Source organism: Diadema setosum, chromosome 13 (assembly GCF_964275005.1).
Source record: "Diadema setosum chromosome 13, eeDiaSeto1, whole genome shotgun sequence".
In the NCBI taxonomy this organism is placed as follows: domain Eukaryota; kingdom Metazoa; phylum Echinodermata; class Echinoidea; order Diadematoida; family Diadematidae; genus Diadema; species Diadema setosum.
In genome coordinates this window covers 32,569,736-32,582,838 of record NC_092697.1, presented here as the reverse complement: position 1 = coordinate 32,582,838, position 13,103 = coordinate 32,569,736, and the positions used below count along the sequence as shown (strand labels likewise).

The 13,103-nt window shown below is 37.9% G+C and overlaps 1 protein-coding gene across 1 annotated transcript in view; it reads left to right on the top strand.

Annotated features, from left to right (window-relative positions):
- LOC140236837 (FGGY carbohydrate kinase domain-containing protein-like) overlaps positions 1-13,103 on the top strand; it is a 52,752-nt gene that overhangs the window by 9,866 nt on the left and 29,783 nt on the right. Inside the window, exons 9-12 of the mRNA XM_072316773.1 lie at positions 403-477; positions 2,760-2,880; positions 7,430-7,521; positions 8,710-8,908. Of these exons, the coding sequence (XP_072172874.1) occupies positions 403-477; positions 2,760-2,880; positions 7,430-7,521; positions 8,710-8,862 (441 nt within the window). The 3' untranslated portion in view covers positions 8,863-8,908. The remainder of the gene's footprint in view (positions 1-402; positions 478-2,759; positions 2,881-7,429; positions 7,522-8,709; positions 8,909-13,103) is intronic.

The following is a 13,103-nucleotide window of genomic DNA, read 5'->3' as shown; positions in this document are numbered from 1 at the left end:
AGGAGGCAAGATATAATGTGTAAATAAAGGCAAAGTTTTGAGAAACAATGCTTAACAACTGAAAAACCTGATTAAATATTTTCCAAATGAACTAAAATCCTAAAATGAGACAGAACTAGATTTGAAAAAAAAAAATGACACTCAACAACTTGCAGTCCCACCAATTTATATTCATGTTTCTGTCTTGTAAATCTTATCATTTTTTATCTTTTCAAGTCTCTTTCACAAGGGTCCATTCCATTATATGAACTCAGTGATTAGTACAATATTCAGAGTGTATTGTAGGAGAATCTCTAATGCCTTAAGTGTGTTCTCAAGAGTATAGGGGCCTGATGTTGATGGAAGGAATGGTGATTTTATATTATGATCTTGCCCTTTGTTTCTTTCTTCCTCGTTTGATAGATCTGTGGACTGACTCTTTCATCTTCACTCAATGACTTGGCACTGCTGTATTTAGCAACTCTTCAGGCATTGGCCGTAAGTTTGATCTTTTTAGCTGAGTGAATGTTAAATTGCAACTGATTGACTAATTGACCTACATCAATGTAAATAGGCACTAAATTGATCAGTGTTTTAGTAGTAGCCATGATAAAAAATCATGGGTGTACGTACTCGAGCAGGATTCGACCTACGACCTCCTGGTCTTCGGACAGGCGTCATCTCCACTAGACCACCAAGCTTTCGCCCGACAGCAAGTGCTGGTTCTAATCCTTAAAGCATGCAGCGGTACTGCTTAATTATTCAAATTCATGAAATTCTTCCGTCGAGATGTTTTCATTGCAACTGATTGACAAATTGCCCTACATCGACGTAAATGATTAAGCAGTTTATTTTTTATGTTTCAGCATCTCCTAGATTATAATGCAAGGATTAAATTGAATCACAAAATGCGATTACAGCAGTTTTAACCTCCCTCGTGATTTAGAGAGTGTTTTATCTCGACTTCAGATTGTATCACGACAAAATATGTATCCTTAACAATATGTGCATGTAGTGTACCTACATGTACCACCACCCTATTATATAGATGATGACTGGCGGGGGAGGGAACATACCGAATGTTCCACCCGAAGGGTTTGAAATGCTATTGAGGGAGGTTATAAGTCCCGAGATGAAGTCGAGGGACTTATAGCCTCCCGAAATAGCATTTCAAACCGTGAGGGTGGAACGTTTGGTACATGTTCCCGACAACAAAAGTCATCATCCGTTATATTATATGGGTTAGTCAAGACGTCAGATACGTCAACGTCAACCACCAGCACAACGCACTCGATCTCTTGCTCGCGCAGAGCCAAATTCACTGTGTGCGCGCGGTCGTAGGCCTTCTGTCATTTGTTACATGAAAATGTTTTCCCATGGGAGAACTTTACAAGAATGTTCGCCCATGGGCGAACATAACGAATGTACCTCCATCACGTGACTGTGTTTAGCCAATCACTAACCGGTATTTGACTAACCCATTTGATATTTATCAATGTCACTACATCGGTTTAGCCTTGCATCAGTCATTTTCTTCTCATTTGTCATGAATTTCTTTATTTTCAGATTGCTTCAACATCATTTCTTACATGCATTTTAAAAGAATACAAAACAAATCAAAGATTCTTTTATGAGAAGATGACATAAATCAGGTTGCAGTAGTGTATGAAAGAGTTATATTCTCGGCGTAAAGTTTTTGGTATTGTGTACCTGTTTAACCCATATCGGGCCAACGCACTTGTATATAACAAACACTGCAGTGGCCCAGCACCATTTACACACATGCACCGACAGGCAGACAGCTCTCCAAAGAATCGCTCTTCATTAGCAAGCAATGAACAAAACATAGACAAGTTAAATGTCATTTGAAAGAGGATAAAATTTCCTTTGAAATGGTATATAACATGCTGCCATTCAATGCACAGTGCAGTCATAGTACTCAGCAGAAGTGAAGTGCAGTAATTCAAAAGTTACGAAATTATTTTGTTTGTTTGCTTTCATTCATGGATTAAAAACAGCAAATGTTGTAATTTTACACATCCAGTACCGGAAATGAAATGATCAGAGTGTCAGCTTTCTGGACATAAAAATATCATGACCATTGGTGCAATAATTGCAGGTTTATTTTACATTTATAACGATAAAGCCATTGCAAGTGCACAGGAAATCGATAGTATAATGTGTGAATAATTAGTTTGTTGAAGCGAAACTCGTCACGATGGATCCCCCTACAGCTTTTCAGTTTCAATTGAATTATACAATTGTCGTACATATGTGTGGATGTACATGTGGGACTATTATCACAGTCATAATTGCAAGTGTCCAAACCTTCTCAAAAACTGTGACAGAAAATCTAAAATCGAGCACTCCGTAAGGCTGTAGATAGCACCCAATGACACTTGGTGGTTACATCGCATTATTTCATGTAAACACACATTTTTTTCGATGATTTTTACGATATTGTTGGCGTTCGACTGACAAAACCTTTTTCAGTTATCACACACTGTGTATCAAAGCATTCTGGGATATGTTATCAAAGGTTACAGGGTGAAAGAACTTTGGAATGACGTCATTTATATGTTATTTCATTCACTATGGGATATTCCGTATTTGGTCTCTGCGGCGTTTGATCGAACTACGGAATATCTCGTAGGTGGCCCGATATGGGTTAATGGATTCATCTTTTTTATATGGTCCATTTTATCTACTGTGATTAGTGAAACAAGATTGCAGATCATAGTGAAGCATATCAGACAGATTTTTTTGTTTCCTTTCCACAGCATGGAACTAAATCGATCATCCAACAAATGGAGTCATGTGGTTATAACATATCCATTCTATTTGCCTGTGGAGGTCTGTGCAAGAGTGACATCTTTCTCCAGACACACACAGACATCACAGGTCAGTCTTCCAGATCACAAGCATTTATTCCAAAGACAAAGCCATGGGGAAGGAAAGCTGTAAAGGTTGATAGAATGTTGTTTACCCTTTCTCTCTCTCTCTCTCATTGTTTGGGGGGGGGGGGGGGGGGGATGGCAGAAGCAGACAGGTATCACTTAAATGTGAGCATTTGATAGACCTTTCTGTTTTTAAATGTTCACTTTTTTTTTACTCTCAGTGTATTACAGTATCTTTCAAAGCATTCCATTAAAGGAGCTATGCAATGCAAACACATGCTGACTTGTGTTGATTCATGATGCCCTCAACATTGCTAGTGGGACCAAGAATATGTAAATACATGACATCTATATTTTGTGTCTTTTTCGACTAATATCTTTCAGATTACTTGGATATGTCCACACATACATGCATACACACACACTCACACACAAAAATCCACACCAAGATTCTGCCAGTGACACCATCTGTCAATTAAAGGAAACCAAAACCCAAAGAACAATGTGGATTGAGTGAAAGCAGCAACATATTTAGAACGCATCAGTGAAAGTTTTGAAGAAAATCAGACAATCGTTGCAAAAGTTATGAATTTTTAAAGTTTTGGTGTTGTAATGAGTGGATACGGAGACTACTTCAGTTGATGACGTCATATGCGGACAACAATATAAAGAAAATAGAAAGAAAATTCAACATACTTTCACTTTTCTACCTTAATAAAAGAGCACTTGACTTACCTCTTTCAGAAAGCAGAGGGAATGGTATTACCCTTAACTATGTCAGTAACAAGTTGATGGAATGTGTAATTTTCGTGAAAAATGAATATTTGTGGAATTCCTATTTTCTTTTCTTTATATCGTTGTCTACAAATGATGTCATAAACTCTAGTAGTCTCCTTATTCAGTCATTACAGCACCAAAACTATAACTTTTTCATCGATTGTCCAATTTCCCTCAAACTTTCACTGATGTGTTCTACTAATGTTGCTGCTTTCACTCAATCCACTCTGCTCTTTGGGTTTGGGTTTCCTTTTGATAATGAAAGACTTTGGAATGCACCATCCATAGACTGAGCATTATTTGCATGTTTCTGTGTCATTGATATGATTAACAAAAGACGTTGCAGGGAAAAATGCAAGTTATGCTTGGTTTAGGAGAAGGTGCATTCCAATATCTTATCATATGCTGTATCCTAGTATTGAGTAAAAATAGAAACATTATAAAATATATGGCACATACATATATTTACATATTCTTTTGGCCACATATGTGATGTTAATTGTATTTATGAATCAATACAAGTCAGCATGTTCTTGCATTCCATAGTTCCTGTAACTTACATCATATTACAAACATTTTGTTACTCTTTCTGTATTTGTTTTTTATTTTGTTTGGCCAATGTCACCTTTTTGTAATAAGTGATACATTTGTATGTCCTAGAGGTGTTGGTTGTTTTTTTTTGAATTAGAAAACTGTCAAATTCAACATTTTTTTTTTTTCAGCGTGGGCTTATGATCAGAAATATGGGAGGTCATTGATTTCCCATCACCTGGCAGAGGTGTTTGACATGTGGTAAAACATTTCAAGAGTTCAGCTAAAGAAAACAATGTGGTTTGTTAGCAGATGGTAATTTAGTAGTCCTTGTCATGTGGTTATACCGGAAGTTGGCAGTTAGTTATATGCTTCAAGTGACTGTTCAACATAGTGATGGTCCAATTTCAGAAATTGTCGAACATTGCTCAATGAGCTGCATGATCATGGTTGAACATTTTGAAAAAAAAAACCCTCTCTAGTGTCTAAAAGTTTAGAGAACCATGCTGTCCCTATCAAGAAATATACGAACAAATATCGCCATGCTAATTAACCAGTTACTGAATTGTTAACCCGTTGAAGACTAGTCCCAAGTATACTCGGGCAGGTGTCTATTGGAAATGCATTTTATAGCAAAATTAGCTTGTCCACTACAAGACAATACTTGAACACTGATGCATCTGGGAAATAAGGAAATACTGTACGAGCTAAATTTTCGCGAACATATATTTTCTAATGAATTCCTACTTGTCAGACATTTTCAGGAGTTGTAAATTTCATGGGTCTTATGAGGGTCTAGTAATTGCTTCTTTACCTTTCACAAAAAAAAAATAAGAGTGAGTAACAAGTAATACACTAATACTGATTATTACCTCCGCCAAGGGAGGAGGTTATGTTTTCGTTACCGTTGGTTTGTTTGTTTGTCCGTGTGCAAAATAACTCAAAAAGTAGTGAACGGATTTGGATGAAACTTGCAGGAAAGGTTGAGAATGATACAAGTAACAGATGACTAAATTTTGGTAGTGATCCGAGAATTTTTTTTTGAATTTATGAAGGATTTTTGATATTTTGGCTGGTAGGGTCAATGAACTTGGGAAGTCAAGCTGCGCATTTTTGAGGTTTTCATACGCGCACTGAAGTGCATGCTCCACTTTCTGCTAGGGCGAGGTGCGCCGCGCAGCTGAGGGTTTATGATGTAACAAAGGTTTCTATATTGGGAAATTGGGCAGTTTTTCAGCATGTATACCTATGGGTGGAAATCACTGATCTCTATGGAAGAGCCCAAAGAGCTTTTCCCCAGTGGTGGAGAGAAAAATCTCTTTGGGAAAAGCAAGATCATCGGTGGAATGTAGCTGCTTGGCAGAGGTCTGCGCTCTCAGAGTGCTTTTCTAGTTTTTACTCTGTGATTCCCACTACATAAACAAATACATTGTAATGTGTTCTGCATTCAGAGTACTGTGTACTAGCACATTGTTATGCCCCAGCAGATGTTACTCTGTTATGGTCCATGCAGCATGTGTGACCTACATTAATCACTAGTTCCGTGCAAACAAGTGCTGGCATGGCTTGATTTTGTTATTTATATTTTTGTGCATTGTTGTTTTTACATGTTTTTTTATCAGTGCATTGTTATTTCCATGGTTCGAAGGAGATTTTCTGAAATTTGCGAAAATAAAACCACTGCAAAAAATTCAGCTCTTACAGTATAGTACTGTTACTGTAAGTCTGGGCCCCGTTTTATCAAAAGATAAAATCGATTGTAAATTCCCTTACCACACAGGCTGCCATAGACTTACAGTTGAAATCAACTATATAATCAATTATAACTCTTCTTAAAACAGGGCCCTGGTATCTCACAGATTTCCTTTTCTTTCTAAGCATCTGGAGTTTGTTTCAAACCGTAGATTTTACATGGTGACAGAGACTTGGGGTAACGTGTTTGACCGTACTGCTCAGATTTTTCAAACTGGAAGCACTAAGCAGTGCCTTAAAGAAGGACTTTCGACAATTTACAATGCATGCCTTGAAGGAAGTTAGTGTACCTTGAACTCATTCACTAGAGTTTCATAACAGATGTAAAGACAGATGTATTTCCATTTGACTTGTGGATGCCAGCTGGACCTGAATTAGCTGGACCTGAATTAGCTGGACCTGAATTTCAGTCCAACATAGCTCCAAGCACAGGTTGAGGGCAATTACCCCCTGGGCAATTACCCCAGACCCTTCCCCTTCCCCTAATCCTAATCCTAATCCTGAACCAAGTCCTAACTCTAACCCAAACTCTAACCAAACCTAATCCTAATCTTTACTCTCTAATCACTAACCAGTATTTAGCCAGGGGGGAGGGGGGGGGGGGAGTTAGGAGTAATTGCCTTGATACGCCAAGCACTTTAGCCACTTGAATAGTGACTGTTACTTGATGGTGAGAAAAAACAAAGAGAAGAAAAAAATAAAGGCTAGAGAATTCAGCCATTGTCAGATGACTGGTTTGGGAATATGAATGCACCATCCATCTGATATTCTGTGCTATTCCAGACATATGGAGAAATCTGTTTTACTTTGCAAGGCTTTGGTATGAACGGTGTAGCAAAATGAGTGAACATTAAGCTGCAACTCTATAATGAAAAGGCTTGTAGGCCAGTGTGCAATAGCGCCCTCATGTGTTATGCAATGAAGGACTCTTGTGTAAGTAAATTTTTTTAATGTTTTTTTTTTTTTCCAACAGATCAGCTGCTGAAATGCTCGCAAAGTGTTTGGTCCCAGCATTTTCAATTTATAGCTGCTGTGTCCTCTAATGTGTAAAGAACATGCCTTCTGAATACAGTTTGAATGATAAGAATGTATGTGTATCCCTATCAACTGATTTAAGAGAAGTTCATGTGTAAATCTTGTTAGAACTCAATTTATGCATAATTTATATGAATATTATAGAATTTGCCTAGTGCTGTCTTTCAATCAATTCTAGACTGATATGTTGTATAAAAACCTCCAAAACATGTGAGGCAATAATTCTACTGTATTATTTTCTTCTTTTTTTTTAAACCTGTTGAAGACTAGTTCCGAGTATTCTTGGGCGGATGTCTTTGGGAAATGCATGTTGGAGCAAAATCACACCGCCCTCAGCGGGTTAATCATCATCGTTGTGCCTGTTGCTGTTGTTGTTTTCGCTATAAATGTCCCTATGACAACACCGTCCTTTTATAATCTGTCATTATCATATCAATCTGTGCTGTCCGTCATTTCAGGTTTGCCTATAGTCCTGCCAAAAGAGCCAGAGTCGGTGCTAATAGGAGCAGCCATTTTGGGGGCTTGTGCCTCTGGCAAATTTGACCTTCAGGTAAAAATGGCAACTTCCCAGTCCACAGCATGTAAGAAATGTGAGTGCAGGCAGTGGCTCTCAGTGAAGCTTGGAATTGATGATTCTCAAGGATTTTCGTCAAGAAAAACTGCACATCATGGTTTCAGAGTATTTTTATGTCCTGTTCATTGCTTCCATTTGCATCCATCATGCTTATATAGTATCCTGTAGATAGATAGATAGATCGATAGATAGATAGATAGATAGATAGATAGATAGACAGATAGATTGATAGGTAGGTGCAGTAGATAAATAAATAGAAAGATAGATACATACACACATACATACATAAGTACAAAGATAGATAGATAGACAGACAGACAGATAGATAGATAGATAGATAGACATATAGATAGGTAGATGCAGTAGATCAATAAATAGAAAGATAGATACATACACACATACATACATAAGTACAAAGATAGATAGATAGATAGATAGATAGATAGATAGATAGATAGATACATTGTAGATAGATAGATACACACATACATACAAAGATAGACAGATACAACAGTAGATAAGCACAATCATGCACACACAATAGATTTATGTTACATATGCCCGGTGGATTTTTGAGGTTTTGGCTGATGTGCACTAGTGGCCATTTGGATGTGGGAATAGAGTCTATAGATTCAAGATAACATTGTTCAAAACTTGATGAAGGACTGCCTTTTCTCTCCATATGTGTTTGTATTATTGTTATTTGTTTTAATGCATTAAACCAACAAAATTTGTATACGAAAAGCATTACAGCTTCTGCTTTTGATGTAATCATTTGATTGATCTTTTATGTACATCATCAAGATTGGTTTCTCACCTTTATTAGTGTATGGATTTGTAGAAGGACAGAATAAATTTGAAGACAGGCCCTGTGTTAACTGCCTCAACTTATTAAATTGTATTCAGAAATGATGGGTCAAACTGATGAGGGGAATAGCTGGGCCATCTTGCATGAAAAAAACAACAAGATTGTAAAATTATATGCAAGAGCTTGCCACGAATGTTCCATATTTGTGGTTATTTGGCAGGATGATGCACTATTCTAAGATACATATTTTGTATTCATTTCACTAAAATGATATGAGTGTATAAATCAGAATGCACCTCAAAACCTGTTGCATTTGTAGTCGCTCTCTTCAATGCCAATATTTTTGGCTCTTGTAGGGTGCCATGCGCCGCATGGGATGCGTTGGCAGGGTTGTCCAACCCGACGAGCAGCAGAGGCCATACTACAGCAGAAAGCATGCCGTATTCTTGAAGCTGGTAGACCATCAGAGGGAGTATCGGCGGATCATGGAAGAGCCAGTAACAGCCTGAGCAGAATTTTAAAAAACAATCACTCAGCCCCCCTGGAACCACCCAGGTATCTGTGTGCTTTATACTCTGCTTTGCATGTGGCTACCCAAGCAAGACGCCATTTTCATTGTTTCTGATCGTAAAAGCTACCGTCCCTCATACTAATATGCAAAGAAAGAAGGAATTTATCCCAGCACAATAGCTGAATACAAAGTGACTTTGCGAGGTTTAGTTATATTTTCAATTTTGATATATGATATTTTTTTAATGGCAACAACCCTTTCAGAGAGCTGTTTGTGACCCTGAATGTGCTTTGTGATATGCTCCAATCATTGAGATACAAAAGGAATTTTATTTACTAGCCTTGAGTCCTTGAAGTGTTTGAGACACAGGTCTTATATATTTCAGGATACATAATTGCCTCCACCAAGGAGGTTATGTTTTTGCCAGTGTTTGTTTGTTTGTTTGTTTGTTTGTTTGTTTGTTTGTTTGTTTGTTTGTTTGTTTGTCTGTTTGTCTGTTTGTCTGTTGGTGTGCAAAATAGCTCAAAAAGTTGTGACTGCATTTGGATGAAACTTGCAGGAAAGGTTGATAATGACACAAGGAACAGATGATTAAATTTTGGCCGTGATTGGGGAATTTCTATAAGTTTTTGAAGGATTTTGTCATATTTTGGCAGGTAGGGTCAATGAAGGTGGGGGTTCAAGCTATGCATATTTGAGGTTTGCCTATGTGTACTAATGTGTGTGCTCTGCTTGGGTGAGGTGCTGTGCAGCTGGAAACTGGTGACAAAACAAAATGCTCCTAGTATTAGGAAACTGGGAGATTTTCACCATGCATATACGTGTATGAGTGGAAGATCTCTTTGGAAGAACGAGATCAGTTGGTGGAAATGAGCTACTTGGCGGAGGTCTGCACTCTCAGAGTGCAATTCTAGGTTTCTTCTTGAATCTAGTACTGGTACATCAGATGGCAGTGAATGCTCGCAAGTAGCAGAGAAATCTTCCAGCCACATACTTCCTGGAGAATGATGTAGATGTCTCTTCAAACATTGTATAAACTCACTGGAAACTATGCAATACTGAAAAAGCTGTTATTTTCACGAAGGTTTAATTCTTGCAAATTTCACGGATCACTCTTGGACTGTAACTTTAACAGCATGCGAAAATGTCTCAAACTGATAGCCATGAGTGCACTTATGATGGCCTCCATGTCAAAATGGCGAAAGCATGAAAATTTCAGTGAACTCCTTATTCGCTAAAATACCTGAACGCGAAAATAGCAGCTTATACATTATGAGATATGTATGGTATCCCCAAAGTGGCAACCTTGAATGGGATAAGTGAATGTGGCGTGTTTTGGCATTATAAGACATGTATGGTGTCCTCAAAGTGGCAACCTTGAATGGGATAAGTGAATGTGGCGTGTCTGTCACCTGTCGCAGCATGCCTTCAAAAGTCGTCCAGGCATGGTGATTTGTTGTGTCTGCGGACCTTGAGATGATGCTGGAATCTAAGCAGATGTCTCCTGCTTATCTTTTGTAGCAACTGTATTAAGCAAATAGGCTGACCATGAAGATGTACACTGCACAATGACAGCTACTATTGCTGTCTAGCCTCAGCAAACATAGATTGTACTATGGTCAGTGGACAGTGCTGGGGTGCAAATAAGATATATGGCAGTAACCATGGATACAATCGTCATTTTTTCTTTGAAAAGTGATACAGGGCCTTTCAGAAGCAGACATGCTGTTTCCAATGCCAATCTTACATGTATGTCAATTTTTATTAAGAGATGTTGTACCATATTTACAATGTATGTGGATATAACAGAAAGTAATATTTCACATGGTGTATGGCACTTGGAAATACATGCTGTACAATCATTCACCATTACCCAGACATACTTCTTGTCTATAGGGGCCACTCATGGGAATGGGAAATGCTGGCATTAAATTTACGTCACAGCAAAGCTTGGAATTTTCTCTACAACTACAGTTGTATGTTTATTGCTTGATATAATGGAATATGTAGGGTTACCTTGAGCAAACTATCATATCCACCATAAAGCATCTTACAAAAATGTGTTTGCATGTGTGTGTTTGAACGAATTGCAAAGTGGAAGTCAATATGAAACAGTGTAATCATGTATGGTAAAACTTGAGTAACAACAACTTTAATACAAGGGTAACAGCAGCAACAAATTTAGATATTGGTTTAGGAAGGATGGAAAGCAAAATGCAAAACACATTTGTTGCCTCATAAAAGCCAAAACATGGTTGTCAAAAGGGCTCGATCTTCACCTTCCACCATTTGAAAATTGCTCTCAAACCAAGAAACTTGCTCGGGCTGACATGATTTGTCAGGATATTGAGAAGTTTTCTGGGTATTTTGAGATCACAGGTGTAAAATAATTTGGGATCTAGTACACAGCATTTGGCCAAATCTCATAATATCCGGATGAGCACCGGTCCCAACATGTTCAGGTAAGAGTGGTCGGATTGTATTCCTGGAGTGCCCTCTCCATTCAGGAGTGGGTAGAGCATTAAGTGATAATCGATCATGGCGATCGATTGATAAAACTAGTGCGAAAATGAACTTTCAGAAATGTTTTGCGTGTTGCTTTGCATTTCGTTATTCATTTGTAGTTTTCTTTGCATTTCCTAGTCCTGTTGCTTGAGTGAATTTGCTGTCGTGATGCTGACCAATTACCATGAGGGTAAAAAATTCTGTTAACAACAGTCATCAACTTCTCAAATTTTTTTAAAGTATTCTGCAAAAGTGGATATTTTCACACACTGATTTTTCACGCTCAACCCAATAAGATGAATTTTTCGCGTTTTTAATTCATGGAAGCAAGACATACAAGTAATGTATTAAGTAGATGTACATGCAATGGCACACAGAAATATTTGCATGCTTTTATATTTGGGCTAGTTTCCTGGTGGTAAAATGTCCACTTTTACAGATTTTTCCAAATAAGGCATTTTCATGTTATGTATTGAATGGACATCTGATGTTGCTGTTTTTCCACTTGTTAGTCTCGCTTGGTGATTAAGTCTTAATTTCATCTACTCACATCAATTCTTTGCTGTGAATGGAATTTGTTTTTGTTACCTCCGCCGAGGGAGGAGGTTATGTTTTCATTACCGTTGATTTGTTCGTTTGTTTGTCCATGTGCAAAATAGCTCAGAAAGTAGTGAACGGATTTGGATGAAATTTACAGGAAAGTTTGAGAATGACACAAGTAACAAATAATTAAATTTTGGTAGTGATCCGAGAATTGTGAGGGAATTTATGAAGGATTTTTTATATTTTGACAGGTAGGGTCAATGAACTTGGGAGTTCAAGCTGCGCATTTTTTAGGTTTTCAAATGCGCACTACAGTGCATGCTCTAGTTTCTGCTAGGGTGAGGCGCGCCGCGCAGCTTAGGGTTTATGACGTAACAAAGGCTTCTATATTGGGAAATCTGGCAATTTTTCAGCATGTATACCTATTGGTGGAAATCACTGATCTCTATGGAAGAGCCCAAATCCCCAGTGGTGGAGAGGAGAAAAATCTCCTTGCAAGATCATCGGTGGAAAATAGTTGCTGGTGGAGGTCTGCGCTCTCAGAGTGCTTTTCTAGTTTTGTTTTGTTTCTGTGGGTTTTTTTAAAATATGACAAACTCAGGCAGAATGGGTGTAAACAGTGTGTCATGCTATGCATGCAATGACAGTAAACAAACCTTGACTCTGTTGTGTAATGTCTACCGGTACTCTGTGCTGTGTGGCAGCATGTTTTCCAAGGTCTAGTTGTTCCATTCGTAGAGCTGACTCAAAAATATCTTATTTCATGTTTTCCTTTCACAATCTGTTGAAAGATAACAGATCTACAATTGTATAATGTTTTTGAGGCCTGAAACCGACGCATTCTGATTTTGTGCGTCCACATGTTCATTGTACAAAAAGCTTTTGTGCGCTATGAGAAGTCCAGGGTGAAATTTAGAATACAAAATCCCGAATTCGCGAAGGTGGTACAATTGAAAGCAATCATTTTGTCAAGGAAATAACCATTTTGTTTGACGAAATGTTGTCATTTGTTATGAAATGACTGATTTTGTAACGAAATAGGCCATGCGACACTTGGTGCTCCATACAAATTGTCTGTGGTTTAAACCATGGTTTCAATTGTACCACCTTTGTGAATTTGGGCCTATCAAAGTGTCAATCAATGTGAGACTGTAGTGTAGGAGTAGAACCTAAGAGTGCTATGCTTCTTCA